This window comes from Ruditapes philippinarum, unplaced genomic scaffold, assembly GCF_026571515.1.
Source record: "Ruditapes philippinarum isolate M1 unplaced genomic scaffold, ASM2657151v2 ctg1310_1_1_1_1, whole genome shotgun sequence".
NCBI classification, from domain to species: Eukaryota; Metazoa; Mollusca; class Bivalvia; order Venerida; family Veneridae; genus Ruditapes; species Ruditapes philippinarum.
In genome coordinates, this window is record NW_026856986.1 from 476,656 (window position 1) to 496,667 (window position 20,012).

The following is a 20,012-nucleotide window of genomic DNA, read 5'->3' on the forward strand; positions in this document are numbered from 1 at the left end:
TAACAGCTCTGTCTCTGATATACCATATAAAAATGAACAAAGTGTTACAAAATTTGAGATCAAAACAAAACAAAATTCAAGACTGTTTCCCTATAAACCCTTAAGAGTTTTTTGTTTTGTTATGTATTTGTTTTAACCCATTGATCCGATTGATCTGATAGAAATGAAATATTTGTAAATCTGTCCAACATTCATTTAACCTTTAAGTTCCTCATCAAAGTTTCTTTTTGCGTTGATGAAAAAAGAATTGTTTCTTTCACAAAACTGAGATCTAAATATAGACCTCAATTATCTTTCAAATTTTCTATATCTGTAGATCAAAGGTCATTCAAACCAAAACAAATGTGCACCAAACTGACAACAATTATATATGGATTTCATAACATTTTGAACAAAAAACATGTCATCCATAAGTAATATTTAATTTTTATACCATATGACCTTTATTACAAAGAAAGGTCATTGTTAATTTTAAAAGTATTTCATAAATTTATCAAAATATCTGTCCCTAATTCTTATTATTTCTTAATAATAACATGCATCAAATCCATCAAAAAATATGTCTTTTTTGGAATTGTCACACAGACATAGGCAAAATCAAAACTTTTTAAAAGAATTTCCTTAAACTTTAGGCGTTGTTAGAATATGATAACAGAAATATTTTAAGTAAAATACATTTGGGAGCCACCGTTCTCGTTTTTGACTTATCTATCCCTTAATTGGACTTTTTGCTAAATTCAAGGGCAGATAATTCTCAATGAAAGTAAACAATACCTTATTTTTTCTTTATTTTCATGTAGCTTACTTAAGTTTAAGTAATTGTGCAAATTTTCATGAATAATAAGAGCAGACTGGTTTTTTTCCATTCTTCTTTAACCCTTTGCCTTTTTTTCTTTCTTAAAAAATGGCATATTTTCAAAGAATTTTAAGTCCCTTTATTTAAACTGAAAAATTGTAAAAGAAATAATGTATGAAATTGCATGTTATTACCTACTGTGATCAACCATATAAAGAAAAACATGACCAAAAAGTAAAAAGATTTTGTAGACGTATGTATAAGTTATCTGCCCTTGAAATGACCACAAACAAGTAAATAATTCTAATTCAAGGACAGATAACTCAAAAGTGAGATAGGTGACACCCAACTTTTTCACTTAAAATATTTCTGTTATCATATTCTAACATAAAAAGAACATTTAAAGAAATTCTATTCAACACTTTTAATTTTGCCTATACATGTATGTAAATATGAAAACTCCAGAAAACGTCCTTAACTCTGGTTATTTTGTTTAAACAAGAAAATACTCTCTGTATCAATCAAATATTTCCAAATTAAATATTTCATAAATTTTTTACAAAATAGCTGGACATAATAGAGCTATAATATGAAATCAAATATTTTCTTTAAATTGCAGGATGCCGAAGCTGGGTCCCAACATCTTAACACTTGCCGAGAACCATCGCTAGTAAAGCCATTCTAACATACATGCCGTTTTCTGCCTGTCTGAAGTATGCAGCACGTGGATCAGTATCAAATACTGGGCTGAAATTTTAGAAAAAATATAAAGTCAAATTTTTTAAATTGTAAGCAGATTTTAACAAATTTTTTTGTTCTTATCTCGGCAATCAGTCAGTCCACTTTACAGGTCTTCCTGGATAACTAACCAGTAATTACCAATTTCTCAGTAAACGACCAGCTACTAATCCCGCATAATTCCTGAATCTCAAGCCTCAACGACCGAGATCAATGGCCACTCAGAAATTACCCCTCGCCCAAGGATTGAACCAGCCACCCCTGGTTGGTTACTCATCTTGTGCTTTCCTTATTAAGCTAAGCTGGGAACCCTTAAATAATGAACAATTCAATGGGATCTATCATGGTAAACATACCTGATTTCAAAGTTTCTGGGTAACGGATGCATCACTACCATACGTTTCTTAGCCTTGGTCATAACCTCTGGTGTAACAATAAACTGTCCACATGCCTGAAATAACATATATTTGTAATTATCATCAATATTCTGTGTCTTTTTGAAAAAAACACACAAATAATCATTCTATTTTCATCTTCATTTTTCACCAAAGAGGGCAGGGTGAGGCGGAAATATTTTTAACAGTCTGAAAACTTTTCTGAACAACAATAAATCCTAAACTGATAGGTAAGCAGTGATTACAACACAAGGCTTTTATTTTTATCTGTGGCAAAAGATCTGCTTACTTAAACAACCAGTTATGCCTGGGGTCAAAGTTGATATTTTCAATATGTAGGCTGGAAATACAGCAGATTTTTTTCAGCATTTCAACCAATGAGATGGATTGCCAATCTGTAAAAACCGATACTATATTGAATTTCGTTCATAGCTGACTTCTATTTTTCATAGTTCTTCATAAAACCGCGTAGTGACGTAATAAAGTAAACAAGATATGTTTGTAAAACATGTATGCCCCCTATCAGCAGCCAATTAGTCATGTGATAAGGTTATTATGCATGACTTCTGACCCAGTGATCAAACAATTAATAAGGGTTATCAAGTATCTACTGGTCATGACCTTAACCTTTGACCCCTTGACCCAAAACTCAATAGGGGTCATCTGCTGGTCACGACCAATCATCATACAAAGTTTGAAGTTCCTAGGCCTAAGCGTTTTTAGTTAATTGATCAGAAACCGTTTTTACATACAAGGTCAATGTGACCTTGACCTTTGACCCCTTGACCCCAAAATCAATAGGTCATCTGCTGGTCATGACCAATCACCATACCAAGTTTGAAGTTCCTAGGCCTAAGGGTTCTTTAATTATTGATCGGAAACCGTTTTAACATACAAGGTCAATGTGACCTTGACCTTTGACCCCAAAATCAATAGGGGTCATCTGCTGCTCCATGACCAATCACCATGCCAAGATTGAAGTTCCTAGGCCGAAGCGTTCTTTAGTTATTGATCAGAAAACCGTTTTTACTTACAATGTCAATGTGACCTTGACCTTTGACCCCTTGATCCCAAAATCAATAGGGGTAATCTGCTGGTTCATGACAAATCACCATACCAAGTTTGAAGTTCCAAGGCCTAAGTGTTCTTAAGTTATTGATCAGAAACCATTTTTACTTACAAGGTCAATGTGACCTTGACCTTTGACCCCTTGACCCAAAACTCAATAGGGGTCATCTGCTGGTCACGACCAATCATCATACAAAGTTTGAAGTTCCTAGGCCTAAGCCTTTTTAGTTAATTGATCGGAAACCGTTTTTACCTACAAGGTCCATGTGACCTTGACCTTTGACCCCTTGACCCAAAAATCAATAGGTCATCTGCTGGTCATGACCAATCACCATACCAAGTTTGAAGTTCCTAGGCCTAAGGGTTCTTAAGTTATTGATTTGGAAAGCATTTTTACCTACAAGGTCAATGTGACCTTGCCCTTTGACCCCATAACCCCAATATCAATAGGGGTCATCTGCTGGTCATGACCAATCACCATACCAAGTTTGAAGTTCCTAGGCCTAAGGGTTCTTTTAGTTATTGATCGGAAACCGTTTTTTACCTAAGAGGTCAATGTGACCTTGACCTTTGAACCCTTGACCCCAAAATCAATAGGGGTCATCTACTGATCATGACCAATCACCATATCAAGTTTGAAGTCCCTAGGCCTAAGGGTTCTTTCGTTATTGATCGGAAACCGTTTTTACCTACAAGGTCAATGTGACCTTGACCTTTGATCCCTTAACCCCAAAATCAATAGGGGTCATCTGCGGGTCATAACCAATCACCATACCAAGTTTGAAGTTCCTAGGCCTAAGGGTTCTTTTGTTATTGATCAGAAACCATTTTTACCCAAGAGGTCAATGTGACCTTGACCTTTGACCCCTTGACTCCAAAATCAATAGGGGTTATCTGCTGATCATGACCAATCACCATACCAAGTTTGAAGTTCCTAGGCCTTAAAGTTCTTTAGTTATTGATTGGAAACCGTTTTTGCTTACAAGGTCCATGTGACCTTGACCTTTGACACCTTGACCCCAAAATTAATAGGGGTCATCTACTGATCATGACCAATCACCATACCAAGTTTGAAGTTCCTAGGCCTTAAAGTTCTTTAGTTATTGATCGGAAACCGTTTTTCCTTACAAGGTCAATGTGACCTTGACCTTTGACCCCTTGACCCCAAAATCAATAGGGGTCATCTACTGATCATGACCAATCACCATACCAAGTTTGAAGTTCCTAGGCCTTAAGGTTCTTTAGTTATTGATCGGAAACCGTTTTTGCTTACAAGGTCAATGTGACCTTGACCTTTGACCCCTTGACCCCAAAATCAATAGGGTTCATCTACTGGTCATGACCAATCACCATACCAAGTTTGAAGTTCCTAGGCCTAAGGGTTCTTTAGTTATCACTCGGAAACCATTTGGTCTACGGACCGACGGACCGACAAGTGCAAAGCAATATACCCCCTTTTCTTCGAAATGGGGGCATAATAATAATGAGGCCAAATAAAGCTTGACACTAAGTATGTTAGTATTCATCCTTAGCTGTTCTACAGAAATTAGAAAAATTCTCCTGTCGCTATCGCTCCCGTTGAAGTTTCTAATTTCTGAAGAACAGCTCGGATGAACACTAACATATACATACTGATAACCCGGCCAACAATTTCCACTATGATTGATAATTCCTGAAATGATTAGAAGAAACATCATTAAGGTAGAACGCGACACTTTGCGAACTTTCGAGTAGCGTCTTGAAAATTGGCATGCAAAAAATTGACCATATTTCTGATTGGATTTCGTTGATTTTATTTCAATAGTTTCAGCCAATTTTTGTACACATGACGTCAAAGTTGACCATCAAAGCCCGTTTTTGAACACGACGTCGTTGCGTATCCTTGACAACTGTTACGGGTATTTCAACGCCATTAGCGGACAAAATATCTTAAATCCTACAGCATTCGACGGAAACTATTTTTTCTTTTAAGCAGATATAAAATTTATTGTTTTATGCCGAAAATTGTTTGAGAAATGGAAAGAAAATCGTCAATTTTGTGTAAAATTTGACGTTCAGTTTAGCCGCAATTTTCGGCTTTAAATCGGCTTATTAAAAAATTCCTGAAATAAATTTTTGATTTTTTTCTTTAAACGTCCTTTAAAATGTGTACTTAGTCAAAATAACTAAAAAAATTAGGGGGTCACCGACTCAATTTTTTCAGTACACGTGATTTTATTTCCCCCACCCCGTGAGTAATTTTGTTTCGAAATTCGACGTATGCAGATACGTTTGAGACTTCAAAGTGCGGCAATTATGTTCAGCTTATCAGGAGAATTGTTCTAGAGTTTTACTAATACATATAAAACAACAACAACAATGTTCCATTTCAAATTCTTAACATTGTACGAAAAACAAACGATTTTTTTTCTTGTTTTTAAGCGTGATTAATAACTTCATAAGGAATTGTAAACAGACGCATGTAAAGAAAATGACGTCAGGCGTTCAACGGCAACGCGTACGCTGCGCAAACAAAAATAAATACAACCGAGAGTAATCATTTGCGGTGTTCCTTTTTGATATTGTAATACAATAAGATAAATAAACTTGAATCGAGAAATATGCCTTATGGAACAAAAAGCAACTATATATTTTTATGTAAATTTAGAAATTTACGAAAATTCAATCATAAATTAATACGTATTCTACAAGAAATTCTGCAAATCTATACATTTTGCATTACCCACACTATGAGTGATATACTGTGAGTGATATGTATTTTATTTCACTATTAAAAAACCAGAATTTGAATTTCACTTGTAATCAAAAACTATTGCAACAATTTGACAGAATTGGCGAAATATTGACAAATTAAAATATACGGTTCATAAATGAAACTTAGTCAATTATATTAGCGTGAAGCAAACAGTCATGCTTGAAACGTTAGCTCGGTGGGTGTTGGATTACAGATGTAGCACGTTCGATTCTACAAATATCTGTAATACATATTCTCTCGTTTTGCTTATCATTTTAGAATATCATAGTGTTAAAAATAACGATTAATTAAGGATTCACCATCAACGCTGTATTAAAAACATTACTATCAAATCGGCCTTTGCAAATATTCATTATTCACTGTATAGCCAAACTTATGGTAGAATTTATTTTGAACAGGAAAATTTAGAAACAGTACTTTAAACATGAAATATAATGAAACGCTGTAAAAACACGTCTGCGGATTTTAGCGAACCGGCGGCCCTGAGCTAGGTACTGCACAAAGGAGTGTTGCGTTGTAAATCTTTATACAAAATAAAGATATTTCAATATATATTGTCATTTTTTGTCTGTACATGCTCCGGGCACTGTAGAGGATCTGTCGATGTTTCACTAACTATTTAATCAGTATGCAACTGACATGTTAATAAAACCGAGAAATATAACATTTTAATCAAAGTTTTATTGTTATTCTGACAAATGTCAGATCAGACTATTATTTCTTTCCTCTTGTAGAAAGTGGGTAATTCTGAAGTACATCTTTATTCACTGTTTTATATACAAAATCTGTATTTACAAGAATAAAAAAACATATTTTGGTAATATCTGATCGTGTAATTAAAAAAAATACGTATTTTAGTAAATACGAACTTCATTCAAAGTTCCCGCATATTACGAGTGTACGGATCACGGTATATTAGTCATATACGTATTGCATGATATACGGTCCCGTACATCAAATTTCACTTATTTTTACTTGTGTATCTATAATATACGGAATTCGCACCCTATATTGTATCCATATATTTTCCGCAGTGGTCATGATAGCGTAAAATGTCGTAAAAAGCGGGAATTTGACACAGGGCGATCGTTTTAATAACATCAAAAAACCAAAACGCTCCGTGATAGCGTGACTTTTATCCAAAGGGGTGGGGGAAATAAAATCACGTGTACCGAAAAAATTGAGTCGGTGACCCCCTAATTTTTTTAGTTATTTTGACTAAGTACACATTTTAAAGGACGTTTAAAGAAAAAAATCAAAAATTTATTTCAGGAATTTTTTAATAAGCCGTTTTAAAGCCGAAAATTGCGGCTAAACTGAACGTCAAATTTTACACAAAATTGACGATTTTCTTTCCATTTCTCAAACAATTTTCGGCGTAAAACAATAAATTTTATATCTGCTTAAAGGAAAAAATAATTTCCGTCGAATGCTGTAGGATTTAAGATATTTTGTCCGCTAATGGCGTTGAAATACCCGTAACAGTTGTCAAGGATACGCAACGACGTCATGTTCAAAAACGGGCTTTGATGGTCAACTTTGACGTCATGTGTACAAAAATTGGCTGAAACTATTGAAATAAAATCAACGAAATCCAATCGGAAATATGGTCAATTTTTTGCATGCCAATTTTCAAGACGCTACTCGAAAGTTCGCAAAGTGTCGCGTTCTACCTTAAAGCTAGACGCATGAGAAAAATAGTCGCTGTGAAATTTTTATTACCTTCTCGTACTCTTGCTCTGATGTAAACCTTTCCTTCTGTATGCGTGTCATGTACAGTACGTCTGTATCAAGGAGAGCTTCTTCCAAGGTCTCTAACTCTTCTTGGTGAATACCTTTGCTCGAAACAAAATTTACAACCTCTGTGGGCATCTTTAAGCTGGGCGGAGAGACATAACGAAGATTAACGCGGTAGTTTGTGAGAAGTTTAGCCAGGGAGTGAACTGTCCGTCCATTCTTCAGATCGCCAACCATTGTTATCTGTAAGAGACATAAAACAAATGTGTCAATCCTACACACGGTAATTTTAATTCATTTCCAAGTTAGCTATTCCATACTGTACAAATGTTGATTTCTTTTGTGTTAAATCCTAAGGAACATTACTATCATATATGCCAATACTGCCATCAATGTATGGACCTAACTTGCTCATATGAGAAGTTATAATTTCTTAAATACAAAAGTAGGTCACTAGGTCACATTCTATGTCAACCAAGGTCAAAATATGATTTCACACACTCAACATTATAAGTTTGGTATAATATATTTAAATGTTGACAACAATGCACAGAGAATGAAGAACAACAGACAATGTACACCAGACTATCACAAAAGATCACCTCTGTGTTGAATAAAGCAGAAAGAAAGTAATCCCTTACCGTCAAACCATTTACAGTTCCAATCTCCTCTCTGATGGTGAACACATCAAGCAAAGCCTGGGTCGGGTGCTCTCCAGTCCCGTCGCCCGCATTTATTACAGGTTTGAGACAGTTATTGGCGGCACTCTGTACAGCATCTGGTTGTGGGTGGCGCATGACCAGGATGTCACTGTATCCACACATTGTCTGCACTGTATCTGAAATAGATCAAAGCTTTAGATTTTAGTTTTATGTTACACCAACACAGTAGAGAATATATGGCAACTTTCCAGCTTTTCTGGTGGGAAAGACTCCAGTTGACTCTCCATGTTTTATTTCAGGCATGAATGGCAATTGAGTAGAACCATAAATGTTCCATAAGCTTACTGGATAGCTTTCTCATATGAAAGACACCAAAGTACCTGGCATGTTTGGAACCCACAGTGGTGGGGGGCAATTGATTTCAAGTCAACGATCTTAACCACTTGGTCATGGACGCTCCATTTTTGATTTTAGTGTCCTAACACTTATATAAAGTCTTTTCAATTTACAATTATATTATATTAAAAGGTAAAAACATGCATGACTCATAACTCTTGAAAAATAATTTTAATGAACCATCATCTATTCTTTGAAGCAACAAATACACCCCCCCACTCCCTCCAAATAAAATTTTCAAAAACTATGTGTATATCATACCATCAAGTGACTCCCCTTTCTTGACAGATGAGGACCCCTCATCAAAATGGATGACGGCGCCACCTAGTCTGTGCATGGCGGCTGAGAATGAACAGCTTGTTCTTGTACTAACTTCAAAAAACATCGAGGCCATCACACGTCCCTATAATAAAATACAGATATTTCAATTTTAAAATTTTATTTTATCAAATTAGTTAAAAAGAAATCTGTTGAAAGCAGCAGTTTTTACTTTTTTTAGTTTTGTGGTTTTGTAAGCTTGAGGATTAATCAACTTTACACAGAAAAACAATTAGCTGTTAATTTTCCCATTTAATTCTGGCTACAAAACTATTTTCTAGCCTATACCAATATTATGTAGATAGGCCTTTGTGCAACTGCAAAATGCCTGCCTAAACTCTAGACTACTGTTTGTATTAAATCCAGCAGTTTAAAATATCGGACTTACACAGATAAAAGTGAAGATAAGAAATACAGTCAAACTTGTGTTACAGATCACCTCTGAATAGTGATCACACTACAAATAAAGACCATTTTTCAACAATGATTAATTGATTTAACAGAACAGAGTAACCTCCAAATAAAGACCACTTGTCTTTAAAGGCCATGTTTGGTCTCTCAGATCAGAAGTTTGACTGTACTAACTCTACTATGATATCATTTCTGGCTTTGTCACCTGAATAGTTCAGCTTATGCCTACAGGAAAAGACAGTAATAAGCCTTTGCCATCAGTATACAGCTAGGCCAACCAGTTACCGGCACATCTATGCATTCTAACCTGGCTCTATACTCCTGGTAGCTAAACTTTTGTATTTCGATTATTTGAATCCCTTAAACATTAAATACTGTTTCAAATTCAAAGCAGAGCAAAATCCATTACACGTATAAAGCAGTTCAAGGGTTAACATATATGAGCCCTGCCACGACAAAACCAACATAGTGCAGCTCATATATCAAAGAAAGGTTACCTTCAGGATATAGTCTAGGGGTCGGTCTCTCTGTACAGACGCACGGAAATGATGAGCTAAGTTGAACAGTTGATGGAGCTGTAATAAGAAAATTTCAAAATAATCAACTACATGTGTTACAAATTTAAAATGTATTAAATGTTTTATCCTTGAATTTCTATATTTCACTAGGGAGATATATCCTATATCACCTATAGATAGTAGTCTTTGTTTAAGAAGGTTTTATCAATAAGCAAATAATTGTTTTGATTTCTGGGATTAAAAGATTTATCCATTTTTTTTTATTTTTTTTTTTTACATTAACATTTTCATACAAGAGCTGGTTGAATCAGGTTAAGGTCCCCAAATAGGTTTTGGACACAGAAAAGTACACCAATTATGTCTCGGACAAAGTTCAAAGTGCAATAATTCCCAAAATTAGGCAAGGAAGAGTTACTGTTCTTTGCACTGCACTTCTACTCAATGTAATCTATTTTATGATGATACCTCTTGTAGTTTCAAGTAATATCCCCTACAAAAGTTTAAAATTGAAAAAGGGCAATTACTCCGAAAATGGACAAGGCAGACTTATGGCTCTTTTGCAATGCATATCTACGCCATGAGATTTAACTACCTACAAAGTTTCATGTAAATATCTCATATAGTTTCAGAGTTACGTTGCAGACAAAGTTCAAAGTGAAAAAATGAACAAAGGGCAATAACTCAAAAATTAGGCAAGGCAGATTTACGGTTCTCTTGTACTGCTCATCTACATAATGAGAGCTATCTTCCTAAAAAGTGTCTTGTTCATATCTTTATATTGTCAGAGCTATGTTCTGGACAATGTTCAAAGTGTAAAAATGAACAAAGGGCAGTAACTCCTAAATTAATGAAGGCAGAGTTTCTCGGATAATCTCTGTGAGATATATTGATATCTCATTTCTCGGACAATCACTTTTCTCACTTACCTGATCTCTGTTAAAGGCAGTAACAGACAGCACGTGGTGACCAGTCAGTCCCGGAGTAATATGTGGCATTGCCATTGACTGAGTATGTGGTAAATGTTGTGGCGACAAACCCAGGTCTCTTCGGGCACCATCTCCTACATCCCCACGCACTGTATCTGTTTAAATAAGTTTAAAATAAGTCTTAAAATATTCATCTTTTTACACTGATTTCATAAAATAGACCAGATCAGCTGTGAATTTAAGGTTGTTTTATACATGTATAAGTTGACTCAAAAGTATATACATTTTGTGTATCACACAAAATTGAAAATATTCCTAACTAAAATTACTAAATATTCCTAACTAAAACAGTGAAACAGTGACACATCTTAAAATACACAAAAAGTGACATGACTTCATCATTGATGCTTTAAGAGTAAGTATAAGAATAATGAAAATTTAAATAAAATAAAAAAAAGACAAAGAAATTTCTTGGTGAAATATAATTATATTCATAGTCATGAAAATATATTCAAAGTCAATGCTAGCTTTTATTATTAAATTTGAACCTTTAGTGTCCTGGCAACAATTATAACTATATATGTTAAGAGACAAACCATGCAGTAAGATCAGTTAGTTGCTTAATTAAAAAAAACTCTAGATAAAAGGACATTTCCAAACTCAAAGCATGACATGTCTGTCACACAGATTCAGCAAAGGTAAGAAATATATACGTGTTACACAAAATAAATAAATAAATAATACTGTAGAAAAGATAGTTTGTCAGTATGCAAACACACTAAATATGAAAACTGAATAATACAAATACAGGAAAAAATATACAGAAAGAAACAGTATCCACACTTGGGTTTATATTCCCAAGGTTGTAAGTTCATGGTCTGAGTAAACAAAGCAAGAACAAGCATACAAATTAAAATCAACTCATATGCCATACATGCATTGAAGTTAATTCATGCAACAAAAAGTAACAATGTTATTTTCACTTTATATAAGACTTTATATCTTGATATATTGAATATAAATATATACTCGTATATGCAAATTAAGGAAATTTTATCAATTCTAAATTGGGAATGCAAAAATGTTGCTTTTCATCTAAAAAAAAAAATATGAAAAAGACAACTAATACCTATAAATATATGAAACAAGAAACAGTCATATTATTTATTTAAAGGTGAGAAAACTAGAACTGCCACTATCATGGCGTGACTACCCCGCATACCACTTTGTCATAATCAACAGTGGCCATTAAGAGCTCAAGGAAAACCTCCCTGCCAAATCTGAGGTTATTAAGCCAGTGCATTGCTAAGTTATGTATTCTACATGCTTCAAATGTGAAAATGTCAAAATCAATACATTGCGGACAGGACATTCTTTAGCAATTGAGAAGAAAAGCTTTTGTCAAAGTCCCTGTGACCTTGACCTTTGACCCAGTGAAATCAAAATCAATAGGGGTCACCTTATAGTCATGATCAACATCCATGCCAAATAAGAAGACTGTGGGTCAAAGGAATCTTAAGTTAATGGGTGGACAAACTTTTTGAAGTCAAAGTCCCTATGACCTTGACCTTTGATCCAGTGACCTCAAAATCAATAGGGGTCATCTACTAATCATGACTAACCTCCATGCCAAATATGAAGACTGTGGGTCAAAGGAATCTTAAGTTATAGGGCAGACAAGCTTTTTGAAGTCAAGGCCCCTGTTACCTTGACCTTTGACCTGGTGACCTCAAAGTCAATAGGGGTTATCTACTAATCATGACTAACCTCCATTGCCAAATATGAAGACTGTGGGTCAAAGGAATCTTAAGTTATTGGGCGGACAAGCTTTTTGAAGTCAAGGCCCCTGTGACCTTGACCTTTGACCTGGTGACCTCAAAGTCAATAGGGCGTCATCTACTTATTATGACTAGCCTCCATGCCAAATATGAAGACTGTGGGTCAAAGGAATCTTAAGTTATTGGGCGGACAAGCTTTTTGAAGTCAAGGCCCCTGTGACCTTGACCTTTGACCTGGTGACCTCAAAGTCAATAGGGGTCATCTACTTATCATGACTAGCCTCCATGCCAAATATGAAGACTGTGGGTCAAAGGAATCTTAAGATATTGGGCGGACAAGTTTTTTGAAGTGAAGGCCCCTGTGACCTTGACCTTTGACCTGGTGACCTCAAAATCAATAGGGGTCATCTACTAATCATGACTTACCTCCATGCCAAATATGACAACTGTAGGTCAAAGGAATCTTAAGTTATTGGGCGGACAAGCTTTTTGAAGTCAAGGCCCCTGTGACCTTGACCTTTGACCTGGTGACCTCAAAATCAATAGGGGTCATCTACTAATCATGACTAACCTCCATGCCAAATATGAAGACTGTAGGTCAAAGGAATCTTAAGTTATTGGGCGGACAAGAAAAAACCGACGGACGGACGGCCGGACAAGCTGATTCCAGTATACCCCCCTTACAACTTTGTTGTGCGGGGGTATAATTAGTTTATACATAAGTTCATATAAGCAAGACCAACAGTATGGCAAGCTGATGAAAGTCACTACCTCACCCTCCAAAATTTGCCCATTTTTCAAAATATAAACAAACATTTTAAACTAAAAATTTTAATTATGTAGCTTTTTACAAATATTTATTTTGGAAATGTAGGAAATCGAACTACAATCATAAATCAAATATCATAACACATTTTACATGAAAAAACTGCAGTTAAGATTATTTACAAAAGGTTTGGGCAGGATGTAGAATGGGGTTGGGGGTTGTGACCAATCAAACACATGTTGGCCAGACATGCATACATTTTTAGGCATCTTAATATTATTGTTGCCTATATTTCAAGGACCATATTAACAAACAGTATTAGTGAAGATTTTCCAAGTTAGCTCAAATATCAACAAATGAGCCGCGTCACGACTAAACCAACATAGTGCGTTTGCGACCAGCATGGATCTAGACCAGCCTGCACATCCACGCAGTCTGATCAGGATCCATGCTGTTCCCTATCAGTTTCTCTATTTGTTATAGTTTGTAAGCGAACAGCATGGATCCTGATCAGACTGCGCCGATGCACAGGCTGGTCTGGATCCATGTTGGGCGCAAACGCACTATGTTGGTTTTGTCGTGACACGACTCAAATTTTGTGCGTTTAACAAAATTCATGCATGATACGACACCTCTGAAGTCCTTCGATGGAGAGATGGAACATTCCGAACCCATACGATACGGAGCTACAAATACCAGCAAATAAATCTTGCTAAATTATCATTGTATATCTAGGACCGAACTTGACATAGCCCTTAATCTGTTTGAACCGAAAGTGAGTACCTTTTGCCACCAGTATAGTGCCAGGCCAGCCTGCACATCCGTGCAGTCTTAAACAAGGGTTTGTACTATTGGTTGAAATCTCGTTAAATTCTTATCCTGATATCCCTTATATTGATTATGGGAAAATCCAAAATGGAAGCTGGATAAGTCCATTTAAGAAATTTAGCATGTTAAAGAGCATTTACAACTTTTACCTGAGAGGAATGTTAAACTAACAATAATTGGACAAGTCAAATGAAAATTAACATTCAAGAAATGACCAGTGTTTGATATAACAGTTGAAGTCAGACAATACGGCAAGTCATTGTTGGAAACAGTTAGTTAAGGAACTGTTTGATAATAACAAAAAATGTTTAGTTTCGGGTATTGCAGACCAAATATTCTTCTTGTATTATACAGTGCCATGTATTCTTACAGGCGAGCCAAAATATAGGTACAAAAACCTTAAAGTGTGCAGCCATAGGTAGTGATTATGTTGAGAAAGTTAACTGGTTATTAGACTTAGAGGTTAAGGTAATGTCAGGGTGCCCGAATGTTAAAGTAGGCATGCTTGAAGTGCCATATAGAACTGTTGTTAAACATTTCATGTCAAGTTTATTGTTCCAAATAAAGTTAGAGTTCCGTCAACCATTGGTTCAGGTGTCACACGATGTATCATGTACTTTGTTTTACATTCCAGGTTTACAATAATGAAGCAATTTTGCAAACTTATCGATCACCCCTTGTAGAAATGTGTCCATAGGACACATATGCCATTGTTTCACCAGTTTAACTACAGACAGCTTGACAGACAAAGCAAATATTTAATAAGCCACCTTTAAGTAGTTGGGGGCATTAAAACCCAATATAAATATATAATGGTACTATCATAGTTTTGTTAACATGCAAATAAATATACCGGTATGTCATACTTCCACTAATTATGCGTTACCATGATATCCTTAATATACCATATACACCATAAAACTAACACTTTCTGTATACTACATGTGGTATACAGTGATTTTTTTTTTAGATTTTTAAAACAACCTGTGGCCTTCTGAAGGAGAAAAATATAGGGTTGATTAAAAATAGGAAGATACATAACTGAGAATGGAACATATAATAGTCACATATTTAATGAACTTTTCAATTTAACTTGCAAGGTACAAAAAAAATAGCAGAGACTATTTATAGTCAAACTGATCCGTCTATTCGTCATTTAAATTATCAACAAACAGAAATAAGTCAGCTGCTTTTAGGTCATGGTTCTAGTGACAAATATGGAAAGGGCATTTAAATAGTCAATTATAGCTTTTCAGGGAAAATATATCTTTTCTTGACTGGGGGACACAGTCTTTATTCAGCTGTAATATATAGGAGGAAAAAATCACTGGTATATCAACAACTACATTATTTTACTCATGCTATACGATACATAATTTATACAATACAGTAATATATTGATATAAAGTCCTCTCAACTTACCTAGTCCATCAACCATATGATGAACATGATGTCCGTCTGATAGGACAGAAACAATACCATTTTACTATATCATTAAATAGCTTAAAACATCAGTATATTGTAATCTCAGCCTTTTTCCATCAGCCATAAAAAAGCTGGGACAACGACTTTATACCCCTTTTTAAAATCCACGAACAACGCCCTTCCCTTTGCAAATTTGACAAAGGCCCTAGATAAATCTCCATTTACAAATATGACAAAGTTCCCGCTCTTTTTGCACCTAAACAAAACCATTGCTTTGACCCGCTAATGCTGGGACAGATGGAACATTAACTTATTTCTCTCGCAGGGAGAGAGAGACAGAGTTACAATTAACTAGTGCATTAATATGTTCATAATATAAATTATCATAAGAAAATATGGTCATATTTAAGGTATGGAATAAATATATCCAGATCGGCTTTTCAGTATTTCATACTACCCAAGTTGCCAGAAAGTTGCAAAACTACAACAATTTACCCTAATCAATTTCCCATTGAAAAAAATCATCATAGACATAATACACCCTCCAGATGAACCAAAATAATGTATTTCAAGAAAATGAAACTTGTAAAAAACTACAGAGATTTTAAGAAAAGAAAAAAGTAATAATTTCATTGTCATGTTGCGACTTGTGACCAATTTTTCAGTATATTTCAAATATTTCTACTGAGTTACTAATGCAGTAACAGCTATTTTTGCATATATTGACCTCTGTGTGGTAATTTACATGGGTTGTAAGGGCTGTTTGCAATGTGAAAATCACTTCACAATAAGTTATTTAAAATACATTTTCAAAATTTAAATGAAAATTAGCAAGAATCTGGAGGTGTGCTGCTTTAAGAACATTATTACTATAAATGATTAAAACTCTTGCTACTTTTCCCAATGTATACTCAAACTTTCAAAAAAAAATTCAAATATCCCTAACTTAAACAATTTACCAAAATTAGTTTTCCCATGAAAAAAATCATCATGCATACATTTTACTTAAGAACATTATCATTATTTATGATATTTATTTTATTTCATGATTATTTATGATAAAATCTATTACTAATTTTGCCAATGTTTATTCACATTTTCCAAAAACAATCCATTCAAATTTCCCTGAACTACTAAAATTTCCTAAAATCAATTTTCCAATAAAATAATCATCATGCAGACCAGACATGGTTGAATACCTACAATAATATATGTATCTTACCTACAAACATGTCATTCATGCTTACATCATTGTAAACATCAGACCTTTCTGAAGTGATCCGATAAAATCTCATGTAAAAACAGTGATCCGATAAATATTCATGTAAAAACAGTGATCTGATAAAATCTCATGTAAAAACAGTGATCCGATAAATATTCATGTAAAAACAGTGATCTGATAAACTTTCATGTAAAAACAGTGATCTGATAAATTTTCATGTAAAAACAGTGATCTGATAAAATCTCATGTAAAATCAGTGGTATGTTTTCAAAATTCAACTTGACCTAATGCAAAACTGAAACACATAAACAAAGAATTCACTTTCTGAAAAATTGTTCTAATATGCATAGTAAAATTAATCAGAAGAAAGATTGAACTTTGAGATACAAGTACATGCATAATTTCTTTCAAGAGAACAAAAGCAAGAAGTTTTGATATATATATTTTTCTTTTACTATGCAAGCTCTTGATATCACTGCAAGAGGGTCATGATGGCCCCTTATTGCTCACCTGAAATCCATTGATAGAACATCATGCAAGGGACATACAAACCACAGTTTTATCAAATCTGACCAAGTAGTTACAGAGAAGATGTTATCTAAAACAACTGTCTACAAGAGATGGATGAAGGACAGGCATTGATCCTAAAAACACACTTTGAGCATAATTTGCACAGTTGAGCTAAAAAGCTTTGGTCTTAACTTACAACTCTCCAGATTTACTGCTATCAATGTCAATCAAAATGTTATTATTACTACACAATAGAAGGGAAAATATTTTGTGCATCACAATATTATTATTGATTAAAATATTTCTAAATACATGTACATGTAGATGAAAAAACATAAATAAAAGTACAACAAATGTAAATTAAAATACATTTAGACACATTCAACAGGCTATTATTAAAATTCCCACATAACAAAATTTACCTACCATATAAACTGTGCATATCCACCACTCGTGTAGGTTTAGGAACTGATGGGAAGTTGTACTTGTCTGGCTTCAGTCTTCGTACTGGACTCTGAGGTTCGGATGGAGGTCGTGACACTACAGGTATGGTGATGGACAGCTGGTCTTGGACAGGTGCCGACGGTTTCAGAGGCATTGCTCTCACATCTTGACCAAACCCTGGCTTTGCCAAAACCTTCAAAACAAGATTCAAGAACCAATCTATGTATGACTTTCAAATTTTTAGTTTCCTGCATTTTTAAAAGTGGGTCAAAAACAGAAAAGGCCGGGTTGCATTTGTATACCAAATATCATGATGCTGTGATGTTACGAATAAAATTTAACACTGACCATTAATGTCGAAAAATTAAACTAAGTCAGTAAACAGAATGTGGATGAGCTGCAGACCTAAAAACAAATCCCACGGTATGGGACCATGTGTCAATGCTGTATGCCAAATATCAAGAGGCTGTGATTAGTAGTTGCTGAGAAAACTGTTTTGAAAATTTCCTACCAATAAAATTTAACTAAGTGAGTGAACAAGAAGTTGATGAGCTGCAAACCTGAAATCAAATCCCACGGTATGGGACCATGTGTCAATGCTGTTTGCCAAATATCAAGAGGCTGTGATAAGTAGTTACTGAGAAAACTTACGAAAATATTTTCCCCGCCAGCCCGCCCCCCGACATTCACCATACTATAACCTGGGTTTGCACCAGTACAACCCGGCAAATAAAGTGACAAAGTGCATATTTTGCATTAATATTTTGCTACGGCAATAAACACATGTTACATTGTAGTCATTACCTTTCTAGAATAAGTTCAAAATCAGGAAATCTTGAAGATACATTATAATTATTTCAAATGTACCCTATTTGTTTCATTTTTACAAAGTCACAATTTCTTCACCTAAATCTGATACTTCAAATCTGGCTAAAATGTTAGGTTTTATATTTCTTGATTATTGTTTGCAGATTTTTCCATTTTAAGTGCTCAACTTAATTTTTTTTTCACTAGATGATTGTTAAACTTATACTTGAAGTCTTTTGAACTGCAGTGGAGTTTCTTTAACTTACAGCTCGCAAGAAATCCTACATCAAACGGGTTAGAAACATAAGCACCTGGACTAGGGATCAAACTTTCCACTTTCAGCTTACTTTATCAATTCTCTACCGTATGAACAATAAGTTGGCCAATGGGTTTCTGACAAATTTATATATTTTTCTAATACCTCTCCATCTATATAAGCCACCTCTCCACGAAGAACCACCCTTCGCACCATTCCTTTCACACTACGCCCTTCAAACGGGGTCCACTTAGATTTACTGAACTTCATTGCCTTCGGAATAATCCAGGTGGTGTCTAGATCTACCTCTATGTATGTATCAGGCTGGTCAGGCAAATTGAATATCTTCTTAGGATTTGTGTTCAATCTTTCAATCAAGTCCTACCAATGCAGAAACAAATACAATTCAAAATAAATCAAGTGAAGCAATAAAGAAAGCAATGATGATTACTCATATCTAATGCATTAAAGGCCCATTATGCCTTAGAAATGCTATTATTTTTATTTCTCAAAAGCTTTTTAATTATGGTGTACTTTTATAGTATCCAAAGAGTTACTAACTGGCCAATTATCTGAATCGGTTTTGTTTTTTTGTGTATTGCTTTTGGCACTAAGTACAGTTATAGCGAATAAGCATTTGGTATAGAAATGAAAATACTGCTTTGTTTACATTTTACTACTTATTACTTAATGACAAATTATTTCACATTTATAGTTACTTTCTCCAGGTGAAAAGCCTCTAACGTTCTCTAAAACCATTATTTTTAACACTAAAACAAGATTGCATTTGAGAAAAATGCTATGCCACCGCATTAATACCTAAGCTCTAGGCCTTTTGGGCATTTACAAGAAGGTATTTTAAGTTTTTGAAGCCTTGTACCTTGTACCTACAGACAATAAGATTTTTTTATTTTTTACTATATGTATATATTGAAAATCAATGACCCCCGGGGCGGGGGCAATTTTGACCCCAGGGCTATAATTTGAACAATCTTGCTAGAGGTTCACTACACAATGTTTCATGCAAAATATCTAACCTCTAGCATTTGTCAATTGCTAGAAGAATTTTTTTTAAAGTTTTTACTATATACATATAACGAAAACCAATGACCCCCGGACAGGGCCGATTTTGACCCCAGGGCTATAATTTGAACAATCTGGGTAGAGGTCTACAACACAATGCCTTATGCTCTAGGCCTTTTGGGTCTTTACAAGTAGGTATTTAAAGTTTTTACTATATGTACATATAGTGAAAA

The 20,012-nt window shown here is 34.6% G+C and overlaps 1 protein-coding gene across 5 annotated transcripts in view; it reads right to left on the reverse strand.

Annotated features, from left to right (window-relative positions):
* Positions 1-1,383: 1,383 nt before the first annotated feature.
* The window catches only part of LOC132748397 (CAD protein-like), an 89,455-nt gene continuing 70,826 nt past the window's right edge, over positions 1,384-20,012 (reverse strand). For 2 of the 5 annotated variants that reach the window (XM_060738001.1, XM_060737999.1), the window contains 11 exons: positions 18,922-19,137; positions 17,676-17,886; positions 15,515-15,550; positions 13,897-13,950; positions 10,721-10,875; positions 9,774-9,851; positions 8,809-8,950; positions 8,131-8,327; positions 7,475-7,732; positions 1,891-1,985; positions 1,384-1,543 (listed from right to left, as the gene is read on the reverse strand). In XM_060738001.1, the coding sequence (XP_060593984.1) occupies positions 1,441-1,543; positions 1,891-1,985; positions 7,475-7,732; positions 8,131-8,327; positions 8,809-8,950; positions 9,774-9,851; positions 10,721-10,875; positions 13,897-13,950; positions 15,515-15,550; positions 17,676-17,886; positions 18,922-19,137 (1,545 nt within the window). In that variant the 3' untranslated portion in view covers positions 1,384-1,440. The remainder of the gene's footprint in view (positions 1,544-1,890; positions 1,986-7,474; positions 7,733-8,130; positions 8,328-8,808; positions 8,951-9,773; positions 9,852-10,720; positions 10,876-13,896; positions 13,951-15,514; positions 15,551-17,675; positions 17,887-18,921; positions 19,138-20,012) is intronic. The other 3 variants (XM_060738002.1, XM_060738003.1, XM_060738004.1) reach the window with 3 other exon arrangements.